The sequence below is a fragment of the Mustela nivalis genome, assembly GCF_964662115.1.
Source record: "Mustela nivalis genome assembly, chromosome: 10".
In the NCBI taxonomy this organism is placed as follows: domain Eukaryota; kingdom Metazoa; phylum Chordata; class Mammalia; order Carnivora; family Mustelidae; genus Mustela; species Mustela nivalis.
In genome coordinates, this window is record NC_139029.1 from 26,633,831 (window position 1) to 26,653,188 (window position 19,358).

Genomic DNA, 19,358 nt, shown 5'->3' on the forward strand with positions numbered 1-19,358 from the left:
TTCTCAACTAAAATGTCTGTCCTCAGAAAGGCTGCCCTTGGCTTGACTTTGACTCTCTCATCTAAGGATGCATGGTCAACTAACAGGAGCTACTAGTCAAGTGTGGCTATTAAGATAATGAGGGACACCTGGGTGGCTCAGATGGTTGAGTGTCTGCCTTCAGCTCAGGTCATGATCGCAGGGTCCTGGGCTTCTCCCTCTGCCCCTCCCCCTGCTTGTGTGGGCCCTGTCTCTGACAAATAAATAAATAAAACCTTTAAAAAAATGAAGCTAAATTAAAAATTCATTTTCTCAGTCACACTAGCCATATCTCAAGTGCTCGATAGCCACATGAGGCTGGTGGCTGTCATATTGGACAGCATAGATCTAGAACCTCCATCGTGACAGACATGCTATTGGATAGCACTGGTCTCACCCGACATCCCACCCTGTTGCCCTTTATAACTTTCCCTTATCTTGCCATCTTCCTAAGGTTATCAGAACAAGAACCTGACTTCCTTATCCTGCCTGCCTCTTCCTACTAGCGCAGAACCCCGTTAGGCAGGGCCTCGGTCCTGTTCATTTTCGTATCTCTAATACTGAAAACAGTGCGCTCCATAAACATGCGTTAGACCGATGAGTTTTACAGGGGTGAGCTATTTCCGAGGGGAGTGGATCACGGAGGGGAGGGATAGGGAACATTCTATGAAGAGGCGAAAGACGGAATGCTGTTTTCTAATGACTGAAACCACGGGGCGCACCCGAGGGAAGGAAGCATGAGTGGGAATGAGAGGACAGGAGAGAGTGGCTGAGCTGAGGAGGCTGCCCTTTTGGAGGCAACTCCGGAAGAGCTCTGGAGGGCCGAGGGGGTCGGGGATGGGGATGGTTGTAAAGAACGGCTCAGGAGTCCACGCGGAAGTGGACTGCGGTTCCACAGGAAGTGGAACTGGCCAGCCCCGAGTGCAGGTCAGGCCCTCGAGCACACTCAGACTACTTCTCGTTGTTTCTCCATACCACAGAAAGCTCTGGATATCAGGATGAGGCTTTGGTTAAACAGTAAGCAAGGAAGTATTAGATCAGACCTGTGTTTTCTTGATTTAGTCAGTAAGTTTTACAAACAAATCTAAAGACTATCAGGGCTGTTTTGAAAACAGAAAATCCTCACCGGCAATCACAAATTGTGGCTGAACAGAAATACCATGCAAGACCAGACTCGGAAGACCAGCCGAGCGTCACGGAGCAGTGGCTGAATATTGTCAGGAGACGTGATTCCTGTTTTTCTTCATGAACATTCTGATGTTTCATTGCTTGCCTATTTAGCAAATAAAGCTTAATGTATTTTGTAGTTTAATATACTTTACTGATTTTGTTATAAGCTTATTATTAGGAGTGTCTTTTTATTATAATGAATTTTTTTCTTCTCAAAACTGCGAAATCAATACGGCTCACATCACCATAATCCATAAAACAATGCCAAATAGGCCCCGTTTAGATAAGAATCTGATGCAAAGCTTTCAATATCTTAAAGTAATACAAAACGTAATGTTATTTGTACTTTCATATTTTTTATTTTAATCGATGACTATTAGAGATCTTAATTTATATTGGTGTTATTATTCCTCGAGCCATAGCAAATAAAATTATTCATGAGGGTTAAACATAAAATTGGCCTCCGAGTTGGAACCTATTTGTCTTCCCTGATCCATGGAAGGGAAGTAACGATCAGGCACTAAGGACATCCTATTGCTTCTTTTTTTTTTTGAATTTTATTGTGTGGATACGTTACGCCTACACAAGTACAAGATTCCAAAGGTTCAAAGGGTATACAGTGGAACATAAGTCTCTGTCCTATTCCCACCCTCCATGCAGTTCTCCACAACCAGGAGGTAACCACTGGGACCAGTTTCTGGAAGGAAGCACTCTGTACTGTACACATATGAGCGAATACACACATAATACACACACTGCTTCAGCTGTGCGCTCGCAGTCAGGCATCATCAGCTGAAGAAGGTAACACTCAAGAGAGGTGATCTGCCCAAGGTCACGGAGCTGTGTTGGAGCTGGGATTTAGACGCAAGGATGCCTGACTCTAGAGCCTCGGCTCCTTTTGCCTTATCCCCCATCCTTCCCTCAGCCACGTGTTAAGTTACGGAGAGGATCAAAGTCCTATCCAAGAGAGACAGGCCCCATATTCAAAAGCTCCACAGTGTGTTTTTAAAAGGTGTAGAGCTGTTCTGAGTAGGCCTGACAGGGTCAGGAGGCAGCGTCAGTTGGGAGGAACAGCCAGCAAGCAGAGGGGGCCCTGAGCCAGGCTGGGGGCACAGGAAGGGAAAGGAGGATGTATAACCTAAAAAGGCAGCCTCGGGAGGCCTTTAGAGGAGGGTCAGAGAAGGGGAATCGAAGGCGATGCTCTGTTTTAGAGCTGACTGAGTGAAGAAGTGGTGGGGCCCTCAACAGAAACTGGGAAGTTGGAAGTGGGGCAGGACTGGAACTTTGGAGACGAGTTTTGCTGCAGACCTTACGCCGTAGTGGGTGGAGACGTGGGTCTAGGTCGCAGAGCTGGAGCAAGGGGAAGGTGTAGGTGAGACGCCAAAGTCTTAGGTGAAGGTGAAGGAAAGGGAGGAAGAAGGAGTAAGGGGCACAGAGCCGGGAGGGGTAGGGCAAGGCCAGGACGGTCTGGTGTCAGGAGAGTCCTGGTAAGGTGGGTTTCATGGGGTGGGACAGCAGCCTCCTGACAGCGTCAGATACTGGAGAGGTTAAGGATGTGAATGGTTTGAGAAAAGGCTTTATTATTAAGATCGGACTGGTAGCCTTGAGAACACATTTCCTCCGGAGAAGAGAACAAATCATATTTTCAAGGAACTGGGAAGGAATGGCTGTATCACTGCCTTCCTTGGTGGACTGAAAAACTGCTGAGATTTCTTATCAAGAAGTTTGTCATTATGGAGCCAAACACAGAGGAATCACTAATGGGCAACCTCAGCCCTCTTCCGCCTGATCACTCGGTACCCTGTCTCCCTCGGGTGGCGGTGGCACGGGGTCCCGGGGTTGCCCAGTCACTCACCCGGATGTGCAGGTCCTGGAAGAAGATGAGGAGCGTCTGCCGAATCAGCTGAAACTCCCCGTCTGAGAGTCCTCCGTATCTCTGCCGGAGGCAAAGCAGAGAGACACTTCACTTCCAGAAGTGAGGTGAGAAGTGCAGACAGGCAGTGCTAGGCAGGCACTTGGGGGCGGGGGCAAGAGAAGCTGGCAGGGGGCTCGGCTGCTGGGGTGAGCATGGTAGACCAAGAGACCCTGAGGCTGACCCCATCAGGCATCGCCTGTGCAGGGGGGCATTTCACCTTTCCTGTTCCCCAAAGATCTGGAGGGACCCTTCCCCAACATTTAGCAGAACGTCCACGGCCAACGGCCTTTCAGAAAAGTCAGGAGGACATGGCCATGCTCTGTGTCGTTGCTTTCCTGACGTGGAAGGAGACAGAGAGAGGGCCTCAGATGGGAATGCCTATTATGTGACCGAAATGGATACATGCAGAATTTTGGAAATTTTTTGGGAGAGTGGCAGGCTTTGCCACCCCTCATCCTGTTCTGTCTGTCATAGAATCTGGCTGTTTTTTAACAAGGGAACGAGAACAAGAATGGGGCTGAGCGGTGAGGAACCGGCGACCCGCTTACATCAGTCAGCTGCTGGAATGTCTCCTCCACCTGCTGCAGGATGGCTGGGGAGTCTTGGATGAAACCCTTGATGGCGTCTAAATGATTGAAAGTGACCAGCAACACATCCTTGGGGCGAGGACACAGCAGTACTTGGTATTTGAAAGCCATAGTCATCAGGTCATAGAGCTGAACAAAATACACAGAAATAGACATCAGCACCGTCACACACGCGTTCAGGCAGCATTTACGGAAAACCCGTTCTGGGCGTCTCCTGGAGCTCAGGCGACCACGTCGGTGATCATTCAGACGGAGAGTGTAAAGGGGATGGTGAATTATGAAGCCAGGACGACAGGTATAAACCAGGGCACTCTCGGGAAAACCAGGATTTCTGGTCAGCTTATGCGTGCCACTGATGGAACACGTTAGGAACAGCATCAGCAGCTGCGGGGCCCTGGACTGCATCCTGGCCTCAGAGAGAGCAAGGTCAGAAACCAGGCCTCTGCTGCCACAGCTGATGTGCTGTGGATGGCCCTGGCCTCATCCCTTTGCTTCTCTAAGCCTGACTTTTCTCTTCTGTAAAAAAATATTCCCCCGGGCGCCTGGGTGTCTCAGTCGGTTAAGCAGCCAACTCTTTTTTTTAAAAATTTTTTAAAAGATTTTATTTATTTATTTGACAGAGAGAAATTACAAGTACACTGAGAGGCAGGCAGAGAGAGAGAAGGAAGCAGGCTCCCTGCTGAGCAAAGAGCCCAATGCGGGACTTGATCCTGGGACCCTGAGATCATGACCTGAGCCGAAGGCAGCGGCTTAACCCACTGAGCCACCCAGGCACCCAGCAGCCAACTCTTGATTTTACCTCAGGCCATGATCTCACGGTTGTGAAATCGACACCCACATTGGGCTCCACGCTCAGTGTCAAGTCTGCTGGAGACTTCTCTCTCTCCTTCTCCCTCCCCTACTTCGAGCTTGCTCTCTTTCTCTCTCTCAACTAAATAAATATGTAAGTAAATACAATCTTAAAAAATACTCCCTAATTTCCTGTTGTTGTTAAATAGCTGAGAGGAGTCAAGGAGAGAGTAGGTGTGCAAGTGGCAAGTGTGAAGTCTGACAAACGTGTAAGAGCAACTGTAAGTGATGAACAACACCTAATGAGATATCAACAAGCTCCACGTGTGGTCTGACCATCCACTGATGATCAGAGGTGAGACACTGGTGAGGACCAATGTAGTCAAGATAGGTTTTGTGGAAGCAGAAGGCTGAGTCATAGGCTCACACTGACTGAGGGAGGGAAGAGGCATTCCTGGCGAGGGGAACAGTGTGCAGGGGGGCCTAGAGGCAGCAACAAATGTGCCATTTTCCTGGGAGAAACAGCGAGAAGAACAGCCTGATTAGAGAGGGCAGTTCGTGTTGGGGTCAGTAGGAAACACAGTTGGATAAGTATGGTAAGGTTAGAATACTAAAGGTTTTAGAAAGACAGGCAAAATAATTTAGACTAGACATGGTGGGGATTAGGGGAGCTACTGAAGTTCTCCGAGCTATCACGATGGAAGTGGTAATTAAGCTAGATTAGGTGTCTGGCAATGATGAGATGGGATGGAAGGGAGACTGGAGGTGGGGAGATTAGCTAGTAGCTAGCTCCTAATAGGTGTGTAATAACATCTAGGGACTATAAGAATGAAAAAAACTTTGCTGGAATAATCCAGACATAAGGCCTAGAATAAAGATGGCGGGCATGGAAAAAGCCATGAAAAGAAGTGGGTATGATTCTTCGAAGGAACTGGCTAAGTAGGTTTGAGGCCGAAGAGGACAGTGTTTTCTACCTGGTGCCTGGGAGAAGGCTGACGCTGACAGTGGCAGGGCCGTCTGGGGGTTGGGGGGGTGGAAGGAACCAGTCTGGGAGAGAAGCTATAAGCATGAGCAATGCAGGAGAGAGACTAATTACATCCATGGAGTGTAGTGCTGGGCACACCCACATACATCACCTTGTTTCGTCCCATTCACTCTTCACATGGGACTCTATGACGAAGATGTTAGCCCCAGTTTAAAAATGAAGAGACTTGCTTGATTTCACATAGCTGGTAATAAGTGGCAGGGTGAGCTTTGAACTCAGGACGTTCAGATCCTAGCACTTGCTAGAATTTTCTACATGATCTCATTTCTCCAACATGCAGCTAAACATTTAACTTAGAAAGCTGAATAGCCGGGAATACCCTGGGGCGTGTGTGGCGGGAATGTAGAATACTGAAGATACAGACATTCTGTTGTCATTATCACACGTTAAGCCCCTGTGGTGGATAGGATACCATGAGAGGAATAAAGGATAAAACAAGGTAGAAGATAAAGAAATGAAAATTCAGAGTTATTCAGTAAATTGAGTCTACAGCTAGCAACTGGTAAGGCTAAGACTTGAATCCAGGTTTTTGATTCCAAATTCTGTGTCCCTTCTCCATGGAAACCTAAACCTTCTTAAAGGCAGAAGGAGAAGAGCGAGCAGTGCAGGGATGATTAACATTGACTGAACATTTATTATGTGCCAGGCCTACGTGTGTTATGTTTTCTCACTTACCCCTCCTGAAACTGATGAAAAAGCCATTATTATCCCTGTTTTATAGATGAGAAAATGGAGGCTCAAGGAGATAAAGTAACTTTCCAGAAGTAAGGGAGAGGAGGTAAGGGCACAGTTAAAGGGAGACAGCTCTCTGAGGTTAGCCTGGCAGGAAGTAAGCACAGGTTTTGTATAAAGCTTGAAACTCACTCAGTCCTCGGGATTTACATAAATTCACATAATGGAGGAGCTAAAAAATGAATTCTTTAAAAATTGTTATTATTGGGCGTCTGGGTGGCTCAGTGGGTTAAGCCTCTGCCTTTAGCTCAGGTCATAGTCTCAGGGTCCTGGGATCGAGTCCTGCATTGGGCTGTCTGCTCAGCGGGAAGCCTGCTTCCCCCTCTCTCTCTGCCTGCCTCTCTGCCTACTTGTGATCTCTCTGTCAAATGAATAAATAAAATCTTTAAAAAATAGTTATTATTGTTATTATTAAAAGTAACTGAAGTTCATATTTGATTCAGATTTCATTAGTTTTCCCCTAAATGTCCTATTTCTGTTCCAGGACCCCAGTTACATTTAGTCATCAGGTCTCCTTAAGCCTTTCTTGGTTGTGACACTTTCTCTAACTGTTTTTGTTTTTGGTGGCCTTGAGAGTTTTAAGTACTGGCCAGGTACTTATAACATGACCTCCAAATGTTATCTGTTTGATTTTATTTATTTGACAGAGAGAGAGAGAGCGCGCGCGAGCGCACAAGCAGGGGTAGCAGCAGAGGGAGAGGGAGAAGTAGGCTTGCCGCTGAGCACGACACCCCATGCAGGGCTCAATCCCAGGACCCTGGGATCGTGACCTGAGCTGAAGGCAGCTGCTTAATGGACTGAGCCACCCAGGCACCCCACCTGTCTGATGTTTTTCTCACAATCAGAATGGAGTGTAGGTTTTTGGGAGGAAGACCACCGAGTTAGAGTGCTATCCTCATCACACTGCATCAGGGTACACAAGACCAACATCACTTATCACCATTGACCTTGCTGTGTTTGTCATTTTCCCACTGTAAGTCAGCTATTCTCTGTCCTTTTCATACTGCCCTTTTGGAAGGAAGTCACTGAGTATAGCCCCCATACAGGGAGGGGGGATATCTATATTCTGAATTTTTGAATATTTTTTGAATAGAAGATTTGTCTATTCTCTGCCATTATTTACTTGGAATTATTATTTTAAAAAAATCAGAGTGCCCCAATAATTTGCTTCCCAAAGAAACAAATATGTTCAGGGGCGCCTGGGTGGCTCAGTTGGTTTAGCATCCGCCTTTGGCTTGGGTCATGATCCCGGGGTCCTGGGACTGAGCCCTGCATTGGGCTCCTTGCTCAGCGGGGAGCCTGTTTCTCCCCCTCCCTCTGCCTGCCACTCCCCCTGCTAGTGCTCACTCTCTGTCAAATAAATGAAAGAAAAATTTTTTAAATATTTATTTATTTATTTATTTGACAGACAGAGATCACAAGCAGGCAGAGAGGCAGACAGAGAGAGAGGAAGGGAAGCAGGCTCCCTGCTGAGCAGAGAGCCCGATGCGGGGCTCAATCCCAGGACCCCGGGATCATGACCTGAGCCGAAGGCAGATGCTAAACCGACTGAGCCACCCAGGCACCCCTAAATGAAAGAAATCTTAAAAAAAGAAACAGATATGTTCATGTTCCTTTTTTTTTTTTTTTTTTTAAGATTTTATCCATTCATTTGAGAGAGAGTGACTGTGAGAGAGCACGAGCCCCTCATGGGAGGGAGAAGCAGACTCCCTGCTGAGCAGGAAGCCTGACACGGGGCTTGATCCCAGGACCCCAGGATCATGACCCAAGCCAAAGGCTGGACACCCAACCAACTGAGCCACCCAGGCGCCCCAATATGCTCACGTGCTAAGTAAAGACTGAGCAGTTTTGATTTGGCTTTACAAATGCCTCGTTTCCTCATCACAGAGCTGATGTTTATTAAGAATGAAGCAGAATTAAAGTTTTTAGGGATAGGCACTTGCATTGGGTTGAGGAGTGTGTTTTTAAATATGGGTCTGAACGCCAGCTCCCTCTTTGGGTGGGTGGAATGACATGATCATCAGAGGGGTTGGGATGGATGACTTGAGGTCCTTTCTAACTCTGGAACTCAATACCAACAACTGATATTTACACATACCTTTTCTTGGCAAGGCACCACAGCTTATCTCCTCTCATTAGACCCAGTCTGTGCTCATACACCAAAGATACAAGAAATGCAACCAATGGGACAGAGGCAGCGGTCTGCTCACCTTATCCATGCTGGCCTGGTTCAGTCTCATAATGGAGGCATGAGCCAGGCGGTCATAGACAGTCCTCAGGGCCTTCTTGGAGTAGAGCTCTTGGGGTTTGAATAACTCTTCCATAAACTTTCGATTGAACATGGTAGAGATGATGTCATTCAGAACTGTAGAGACAAGAGAGAAAACAGCTGAGCAAGGTACCAGAGGCAGATTTATTCAGGAAATGCTGTCTGTGTATGAATGGAATGCAGGAGCTGGGTCTATGCAGAGTAGGGATGCTGATGTGCTGGTGAGATCTACTCCCTCGGGAGAAACCATCAAGGCGTCCCAGTAGAAAGCAGGGTCCAGAGTGCTTTATGAGACTGTCTCCGAGCAAACAGAAAATGACAACGTACGAATGTGTTGTGCTTCAGTGGTTACAAACCACTGTTATACGTATGTTTTCTCACTTGATGATAAGGGAGATGTTTCTTTAAAAAGGATTCCTATGAACATTTTAGATTAGATCTCCTCCTTAAAATGAGAAACAGCAGTGCTCTTTTTTCAGTTTGTTTAGCTAATCTATAACTTAAAAAAAAAAAAGATTTTATTTATTTACTTGACAGAGACAGTGAGAGAAGGAACACAAGCAGGGGGAGTTGGAGAGGGAGAAGCAGGCTTCCGGTTGAGCAGAAAGCCTGATGCGGGGCTTGATCCCAGGACCCTGGGATCATGACCTGAGCCCAAGGCAGACGTTTAATGACTGAGCCACCCAGGTGCCCCACTAACTTATAACGTTTTTACTTAAAATTAAATTTTATGGGGCGCCTGGGTGGCTCAGTGGGTTAGGCCGCTGCCTTTGGCTCAGGTCATGATCTCAGGGTCCTGGGATCGAGTCCCACATTGGGCTCTCTGCTCAGCAGGGAGCCTGCTTCCTCCTCCTCTCTCTCTGCCTGCCTCTCTGCCTACTTGTGATCTCTCTCTGTCGAATAAATGAATAAAATCTTTAAAAAAAAATAAAATTAAATTTTAATAAAATGGGACCAATAATGGTAATTGACTCTTTTTAAAGAACAAGCATTTTATGAAAATAGACAAGTCTACCCACTGGTTAGAGATGAAAACATTTCTAATGCTTCTACAAAACATATACTTAGATTAGCACCATTTTAGAACACCTTAATTTCTACATTTAGTCTATAATATTGATATTACACTGTGGTGATGTGTCTTATATTGTTGTTCAAATGGAAAATTTCCATCTCGTGATGATAAAATCCTAAGGGATGTGCAAACCAAAGTGTCTATAATTCTAGTTTTTCATTCACTCATTCATTTCAATATTTTGTGCTACTCAAATAATAATATTAGCTGAAGGCCAGGAAAACCCTTTGGTATAAGAAATAGGAACAGGTATGTATGAACACACAGATCATTTTTTTTTTTTTTTAAGATTTTATTTGTTTGACAGAGAGAGAGACACAGCAAGAAAGGGAACACAAGCAGAGGGAGTGGGAAAGGGAGAAGCAGGATTCTCAGCTGAGTTGGGAGCCTGATGAGGGGCTGGATCCCAAGACCCTAGGATCATGACCTGAGCTGAAGGCAGACGCTTAACAACTGAGCCACCCAGGTGCCCCTGAACACAGATTCTTCTTCTTCTTCTTCTTTTTTTAAGATTTTATTTATTTATTTGACAGATGGAGATCAGAAGTAGGCAGAGGGATAGGCAGACAGAGGAGGGGAAGCAGGTTCCCTGCTAAGCAGAGAGCCCAATGTGGCGCTCAATCCCAAGACCCTGAGATCATGACCTGAGCCGAAGGCAGAGGCTTTAACCCACTGAGCCACCCAGGCACCCTGGAACACAGATAATTCATTAATTAAGCCAGATATATCCTGACCTCAGGGTAACAGTATATGGATGCTGAATACTATGAATATACATTCATAGTAATTAAAACTTGAAAGAAAACCGATGACTTACAATAATTTTACAAAATCAGTTATTAAACATGAGTGATTATCACTGAAGGATACAAATGCCCCTTTCTCTTGCCAAATGTTGCACTAGGTGATTGGTTGTGACCATGCATTTTAGAGACGGGGGCAAGGTAGCTCATTAAGGTCATGGTTTCAGGCACCCTTTCCAGCTGTAAGTAACTGATAGAAGTACCGTGGGGGCCATGCCAGCATCGGGGGGCCTGGCTAGCCCAGTTCGTAGACCATGCGACTCCTGATCATGGGGTTGTGCTTGAGCCCCATTTTGGGTGTAGAGATTACTTTAAAAAAAATTAAAAAAAAAATCGTGGGGTGCCTGGGTGGCTCAGTTGGTTAAACATCTGACTCTTGATCTCAGCTCAGGTTTTGATCTCAGGTTAGTGAGTTCAATTTCCATGTTGGGCTCCTTGCTGGGTATGGAGCCTACTTACAAAATAAATAAATAAATAAATAAATAAATAAATAAATAAATAAATCAATCCAGCTTTAAAAAAGGGATCTCAAAGAGCAATTTTGGGGGAATGGGGAGCTGAGGGCTGGTTGCATTTAACTCTTACATGGAAGGGCTAGAGAGAGAAGGAGAGAAGGGATCTCCCATATTTTGACAAAAAAGAACTAAATGACTGACTCCTTTCAGATGTGTTGAACTCACAATTGACCTTGTACTTTACTTGAGGCTCTACCCTCTTTGTGAGGAAGAACCAAATCCATTACCAACACAGGGTATCTCTCACATCTGACAATGTGAAACCGTCGCAGCTTGCCCTTCATGTGCACTAACATTTCCTCAGTGTGGACAGCTTGGAGACTGAGGAACTTTTCTGGGTTTCTTCATGAGTGGTCTTTCGGCTTAGAACTAAGCAAGCAGGGACCTGCAAGAAACTGAGTTTTCTAGCTTTCTCTTACCATGGCCTGTATCAAGAGCAGAATTTACAAGCAAATAGGTACAAATGAAAAGCCACATGTGAGGCCTTGAGAGAAAGAATTTGAAGAACTTTCCGTGGATTTATGTAGGGCAAACAGGTGTGCCCAAGAGGAAGAATTCCAGCTGAAGGATCACATCAGCTGATTCTGTCGATTCTTTCAGTTGCTGCCATTTGCCTGGGTGCTGAGCCATTTCTCTAGGATCTTTGAGTCCCTAGCAGCATCTGTGAAAATAGCTAAGACCCAACTATATCAGTTCTAAAAGAAAGAAAATTGCGGGGGGGTGGGGTGTTAGTCACTCTGGCAAAGTAAAAAGCAAAAGGAAGGCTTTCCCCCTGGGCAGAGAATAGGCTATACACTATTATGGCTCCTTGCACACTAGCAGCCAGAAAGTCTTCCTGTTGTTCAGAGTATAGCACACGCTGTCCCTGGGGGCCGAGCAGTGGATACAAATGACCCCACAGAGGACATGGCAGTTTGATGATAGGGCCCTGGTACCCAGAACTCCCACCTCCAGAATTTAAGTCTTTGGAAAGAATATGGGGGCACAAATTGACAAGTTTATACCTCACACTCTGCTTTCCCTAGCACTTGGTTGAGGTGGGCCTAAATCTGTACCAGACATGAGATAAACACCAGCACCCAAAGTGAAACTGGCCACTGTCCCTGCCCTAGAGAAGCAGCCTACGTTGTATTTAAGTTAAACCTGAGAAATGGGTTTAAGCAGACCTGTCAGTCAGTCTTGGTGATAGTTTTTGGCACTTGCATGAGCTTCGCATAAGTTCCTGAGGCAGGAATGCAGTAGAAGCCAGGTTTTGGGGAGGGGGGGGTACTAAGGGCAGGAAAGGAAGTAATTTTTCACAGGTGCATCAAAAGTGTTAGCAACTGAGTTCTTAACAGATCAGGTTGCTTGTCTCAGGTTCTGATTAGGAAGTCTGTTTCTGCTCATTATTTTGCAAATGCCTAAGTTAAAATAAATTCCAATGATTCAATCATGTACACTAATGGCCTTCCTAATATACACCTCTTGCTTGAAATTCCACCCTGTGTCAAGAGGTGGGCCAAAAATTACTCATAGGAAATGGTAAGACAATAAAAGTATATCAAGCACTTCAGTTGGGTTTTTCTTTGACCCTGGCCTGTTGAAATAATTCTCTTGATGAAAGCAACCGAGTTTTTACCAACCACCTGTGCTATACATTTGTTTATTAAGAACATGCAATTTGGAAGCGAGGGTAAAAGGGAGAAGCTACTACTTCTGGATGGTTACCATTTTTGAATCCTTACTATGTTCCAGGCACAGGGCTTGGAACTTTCCATGCATTCTCTCTTTTAAGCCCCAAGACAACTCTGAATTATTCTCCCTACTCTATCAAGGAGGAACATTGAATCTTCGAGAGGTTCAAGTCCAAGGTCACACAGCTGGTAGTGGAAGTGAAACTAGGATGGGGTGTTTGGTTTTAATGCTCATTCTCTTAGATACTACATGTGCCATCTCCTCAACATACTTGGTATGCTGAGAGCACTGAGACTCAACAGGACGATGGCTGATGACATGCATCAGCTGCACCAAGATGTCTAGTGATGGAAGGTCGCTGCGACATTTAAGGCGGAGAAAGGCTAAGGTTTTATTCTGAGGAACCGGCAAGTTTTTCTGGTTTGCCGCTAGTCGTGGCCGAAAGGGAAACTGAAGATTTGACACAAGGCCATAGCGCATGCGCGTCCGGCAGCCACGCAGCCACCTGCTTCCATTTTCCTCCGTTCCTCCGTGCGGAGGAGAACAACTCAGGGAGGATCCCTGGCGTCGAAGCATAGTTCTTTAGCTGTGCGATACTGTCACAGAATTGTTTTAAGGACTACCAAGTAGGACAGCCGACCCAGAAGTGTAGCTGATGGCCTGCAGAACTTGGAACTGATGAGACAAATACCTCCGGTGCCATATGGTCCTTTGGCCAAGTTGTGCTTGGTTTTCATCCTACATGCTATGCTGTATTTATTTAAGTGAAAGATTCCAATGTACAACCAGTCTCTTGGCTAAAGAGAAACTCATGCCTGTGTTTTTCCTTAGACATATTTAGAGTGGTCGCCCAGTCAGCCCAGTGATGAAGGACCCAGTGAGCCTGTGGATGCAGACTGAACGCATGCAGCCCAGAGATAGCATACCTCGTTTTCTGTCCACCTCTGTCCATTCATCTACATGAAGCATATAAAAAGAAAACACCGTTCATGAAGCAAGAACATTCTTTTCAAGGAGGCTTTAAAAATACCAATTCCAATGATCTGGTCAATGAAACTTCATTTTGCATGTTTGCATTAATGTCTAATGTAAATACTCTCTGCCTTCTAGTTGAAACTTTGAAAAGGTTGATGGGTAAATTAACAAGTTCCAAAAAAGCCCTGGAGAGGGGCCTCGTGGGAGAGGAAACCCAGCACTAGCTCCCCTGGGGTTTATCTTGAAAGGCAAGAAGTCATTTTCTCTAATGCTATGAGAATACACATCATTCAAAACAAGGCTTTGCAAAGGCGCCTGGGTGGCACAGTCAGTGGAGCATCTGACGCAGGCGGACCGGGGCGGTGGTGCCTCAAGGGGTTCACAACTCTAAGGGACCTTGGCTCCCTGCTGTTGACAAAGTGGAGCCGGCTGGGGAAAGCATGCCCGGGGTTCCCGCACTCTTGCGGACAATGACGCTCAGCTCCAGCAGAGGTCGCTGGAGTGCCACGCGCTCCCCGCCCCGGTCCTCCTGAGGATCCAAGGGAATTTGATAAAGCATGTCCCGCTCTTTGTTATTTTTCCAGATGACTTGCTTATGCCAATTTCACTTTAGTTGTATTTTGAGTGGGAGGAAGGCCCAAGGCTATCCAGACCTGCCTGCTGAATTGGAGCTAGAGAAAGAAAAATAGAACTTCGCCACCATTGGGTTGCTCAGTCCTTCACTATGATCTGCTCACATTGGAAAAATCATTTACTGGCTGTGTGTCTCAGCAGCCCCTCTGTAAAATGAGGGATGTAAACAAAATGTAATAGGGTCTTATTGATGAGGATTTGTGAGAGGACTGGCGTGAGGCCAAGGCAGCTTTTATTATTCTTGCTATTGCTTAAAACGGGGACAACATCCAAATGCAACACTCCGAAGTTGCCCCATGGCGAGAGCACTTCCTTTCTGTTGAATGCTAAACTAGAGGCTCCGCTGTGGTGAAAAACTGCAGCATCTGCATTGGCCTTGTGGGAGCCGCAGGGCCTCCAGGAGACCAATTAGTTGTGTAAGAGAATGAAAACACCTAGAAGAAATATGATTTCCATTCACAGCATCAGCGGGGACCCATTGACCGTGGCTGGTGTTTTATGGGCCTCTGTGTACCAGCAACTGTCACGGCAGCTCCTGTGGCTACACCAGCTCTCACTGGTGGGATAGAGGGGGTGATTCTCAGCTTTCTGAATCCTGCACCCTCCACCCTGTTTTCTGGCTGTCATCTATGAGTCCCCATGAGCCAGTTACTTTCTGTCATTTCTTTCATAAAATCAGTGGATCCATTGGACAATTTTTTCAGAGCTCCCCCTTTCTTCCTGATCTCCCATCCCCCCATCCCCAAGGATTCTGATACAGTCCCCCTACGAATGGAACTATAGTGTAGCAGTTAAGGACATACAGGCTAAGAGTATGAGTTCTGGAGCCTGATGACCTGGGTTCAAATTCTTTATTCTTCCTCTTACTGACTATGTAACCCCAGGCAAATTAACTTTATTTTCCCCATCTGTAAAATGGGCATAGTATAACCTACATGATGGTACAGTTGTGGGGATTAAGGTCTTCAGAGAAGTCACCTAAACTGTGGAAGGAAGGGGTGTGTGAATGTGAATTACTAAAGAGCTGAAACTCCTTAAAGCTGTATTTAGCAAACTCAGAAGAACTATAGCTCCTGAAGACAAAGGAAACCAGTCCCTTCATATTCACAGAGTCTTGCCCAGACCTCTTGAAAGCCAACACCTGCTACTCATTGTGTTAAACATGTTGAATACATGATCTCATTCAGTTCTCACAAATTTGCTGTGAGTATGTGTGATGCCTGTTTTATGGAAAAAGAAACAGGCTTATAGAGGTAACTCTCCAAGGTCATACATCTAGTTAAAGGGCAAAGCTGGAATTGGAACCCAATTGTATGGCTGCAGAGAGTATGCTCTTAATTGCTAATTTATACCATTTTTCAAGATGCAGACCGCCAGTGCAAGGACGACCTGTCAGCTCACTGGTGCCATTAGCCTGAATGCAATCACAGAACATATGTGCCAAGGAAAACAGAACCCTCTTGAGGAAGAAATGGCAACATCATATAAAACAGCCAATTTAGATCATCAGTTCAACAAACATTGACTGAATACCAATTTATTCTGGTCTAGGAGCTATGCTAGGTGCTGGAGTACAAAGACGAAGAAAATAATCACGTTGGGGGGAGACACCCACAGACCATTTCAGTATAACTTGGTCAGTGAGTGGTAAGATAGGGAGAGGCATGCATGGGGTGTGATGGGAGTATTCTCAGACCCTTGCCTGGTGTGGGGAGGCTTCCTGAAGGAACTGATTCTCGAATAATGCAGTATGGAAGAGGAACCATTAGCATAGACCTGGGAGCTTTGGGGTAGAATGGGGATTATTAGCACAGAAACGTGAATGAATATGTTTTAAATGTAGGCCTCCAAGCAGTTTGGTATTAAGATACAAAGTAGGAGGCAGGCAGTGGTGGAAGGTGGGACTACAGAGGTGGAGACAGATCAGGTCAGCAGGGACCCAGAAATGTCCTGCCAAAGACTTGGTCTTCATCCAAACATCAGTGAAAGCTGACAAAGGGTTTTAAGTAGCAGGGCGTATGGACAGATTTGCATTTGAGAAAGCTCATGGGCAGCAGTGTGCAGAATGAATGGAGAGGGTATGCGATAGGGAGTTCTTTTTATCTCATTGTGCATGGACTTGGACTCAATCACACAGACACAGTAGTGAGTGCCTGAATATGTATGCTTAACATCTGAATCTGTACGTTTAACATCAGTTGAGCGTAGGGATTGCTGGAGAGAATAAATTTTTAATCTAGGGTCATGTCGGTTACCTTTACACCAACTTATCTTTCTCTACCTTGAATTATATTTTCTTCTGCACTTAATCCCAGGAAACTTGGTGAAAGCAGTTGTTGGTTGAGAAGGGAGGAAAAGAAGAAGAAAATGGTGGCAGAGAGTTCTGGGTGGCATTTCTCTGGAGATTAGATGTGGTGTATATGGATGACAGACTTTGCATTTTAGAAAGTCTCATATAATTATTTCCAGAACTTTCTTCTCTTCCAATAATTGTGAAGGGAATAACCCAACTTTCTTATGTTTTCTTTTACATCCATTATTTCAGAATCCCACCTTTCTAGAAATAGCTTCTGAAATTAGCAAGACTGGCCTCAGCTCAAGGAGGATAGCATACAGAGGAAAGGAGAATCAGCACCTGTTGGGGTGCGGGGTGGGGGGAGAAGAGGATGCTTGGACTAGCAGGGTGTTTCCCAGGTGATGGGCGCCGGGTCTCCTATATTTGGGAGGGACTGGTTGTCAAGAGAGACAGGGAAATCATCTCTCCAGTTTGAGGGGATGAGGAAATGGGATGTGTGTGTGTGGGTGTCAGGTCCCTTAATAATAGACCCTAGCATGGGTATTAAATCCTTCTGCTGGGAAAATATTTTTGGGGAGTTTGACTCCTGAGGGGGCTCTGAGCGGATGATCTGTGGCTACAGGAGCGCGGAGTGCAGGGGTGTTGGTCAGTCTGTAGGGGGGCCTGGCTGTGGAAGTCCGGCTGTGCGCGCGGCGGCGGCGGCCGCGAGGGGACTGGGCTGCGGGGCGTGGGGCTGGCTGTGCGGGCCGGGCGCCTCTCACCTTTGCGGGCCTTGTCTGCCGGGATGTTCTGGGCCCGCAGCCGCTGGTCCAGGATGTAAAGCATCTCCCCGCCCAAGTTCAAGAAGAGCAGCGGTAGAGTCCGCAGCGACATGGTGCCAGATGCGGGCGGAGGAGGCGAAGGGCCACGGGGCTGGGTAGCCGGCGGCCTGGATGCCCGGCCTTTGGGTCTGGTCGTCTGGTTGCCAGGGCAACGCGGCGGCTGGCACAAGGCGCCAATCAGAGGGCCGTTTGTTGGAAGGCGCCCGGGGCGGACGCTGATTGGGCCGGCGGCAGCGGCCTCCGCGGTAGGTTGCGTCCCCGGCTCTCCAGTGATTTTCCCTCCAGCGCGGGCGGTGGGGAGCGGCCGTGGCTTAGTTCGTTCTCCCGACCCGCGTTCCTCCGCCAGAGAACGAGGAAGGCCAGAGCAGAACTTCCGAGCGGTCTCAGGGTGGCCGGACCTGGAGTGGGATGGTGGCTGAGCCCCTTCCTAGCCCTGCGACTTTGAGCAGGTGTTTGAGGGCGGCCTTCCCCCGCAGGGAACGTGGAGGCGCGAGCCACCTCTCGTGGGTGCAGAGAGGAATCCATGAGATACGCAAAGTGCCATGAAGGCACTCAGTGAAATGATAACGGACTTTTCTTTTCAACGCGGGAAGGGCCGGACGTCCTTGAGTTTTGAGTTTCCTTCCTAAAAGCTACTTGGGGTGAAGCAAGCCAGGCCTGGTCTGGTCTGTCCTGCTCCGGGAGGATGCGTGCTGAGGCTTCTCCGAAGCTCTCTTTCACGTTGTTGAGCACGCCTCCCACCTGCTTCTCTTCTTTGAGGACGTCGACCCTGTACTTCACCCGCACCTTGAGCTCCAGCATCACTCTTATCATCTGCTGTACATTTTTACTTTGATGAGCAACCATTGCTCATCAGGATTTCTAAATTTCAGGATTTCTAAAACCCACGAAACATCTTTCCCCCCAGCCGTGAAATCTGGGCATTGGCTTCCAACTTTGTTTCCCTGGGTACTGTTCGTTACCAGTCACTACTTCTGCATTTTCCTTCAAGATCGTTCTCACATTTATCTCTTCATTTCTTTGACTGCCTGCGTTAGTATGTTCCTCCATGTTACTGGTCCTTTCTCTCCACCCCCCAGCACTGGCTGCTAGGCTAAATTTCAGCAGTTGCCATTGTCAATATGAGGCTTTCCTTCAGGGGCTCCCAGCTGTTTGCCAGATCACAGTTTAAATGCCTCAACATGGCATTCAAGACTCTCCACTCAGATTCCCAACTATCTTTCTATTTATTATTATTATTTCTTCATGTAGGCTCCATGTTCAGTGTGGAATGTGAACTCACACTTCTGAGATCAAGAGTTGAATGCTTAGCAGACGGAGCAGACTTCTGCACTCCCTCATTGCTCTCTAATCCAGCTGAACTCATCTACCTCATCAGCTTTGTCCCCTCAATGAAACATTACCCCCTCCTCCTAACCACACCTATCTCCGCAGTTTTGCTCTGACATTTGCCAATCTTATCGTTCCTACACCTCCTCTGGCCCCCTTTCCTTCCCAGCCAAGTTTTTGAGTAGTCTACAGTCACAGCTTGTATTTCCTTAACATCTTCACTCCCTAACTCACCACATTTAGGATTCAGCTCTCTCCATCCCACTCAAACTGCTTTATCATGGGGACTTTTTCCTCCTTAGCTAACATCTCAGCATTAGCTGCTATACAGTAGTTGAAAGCTGGTGGTTCAAGGCTTTGATTTGATTTTCCCTGGTCTCCCCATTTTCAACAGGGACAAGAACTAGGGTAGGAATGTATCAAGAAATTTAGCATCACTATCTTAAACTTGGCCTCATGCATTAACCTGCCTGATTGCTAAAGGCATTTTAGTATGCTATAGTACCAAATCCTCCCATAGTGACTCAAGTCATTTTTTTACCCCTAGCTAGTGTGGTATAATGAGCAGAACACAGGCTTGGAGTGAAGACAGATTCGGCCTGGATTCCTAGGCCTGTTTCTAACCAGCTGTGTGAACTTGGACAAGTTACCTAACCTCTGAGCCTGAGTGCTCACATGGTAAAATGAAGATAATCATGCCCATATGGGGTGG

The 19,358-nt window shown here is 46.6% G+C and overlaps 1 protein-coding gene across 2 annotated transcripts in view; it reads right to left on the reverse strand.

The window, feature by feature from the left end:
- OSCP1 (organic solute carrier partner 1) overlaps positions 1-17,670 on the reverse strand; it is a 25,653-nt gene extending 7,983 nt beyond the window's left edge. Inside the window, exons 1-5 of one of the 2 annotated variants that reach the window (XM_082686930.1) lie at positions 17,258-17,670; positions 13,519-13,548; positions 8,467-8,621; positions 3,652-3,819; positions 3,044-3,124 (exon numbers count right to left, since the gene is read on the reverse strand). In XM_082686930.1, coding sequence (XP_082543056.1) covers positions 3,044-3,124; positions 3,652-3,819; positions 8,467-8,621; positions 13,519-13,548; positions 17,258-17,369 — 546 coding nt within the window. In that variant the 5' untranslated portion in view covers positions 17,370-17,670. The remainder of the gene's footprint in view (positions 1-3,043; positions 3,125-3,651; positions 3,820-8,466; positions 8,622-13,518; positions 13,549-17,257) is intronic. The other variant, XM_082686929.1, reaches the window with a different exon arrangement.
- Positions 17,671-19,358: the final 1,688 nt, after the last annotated feature.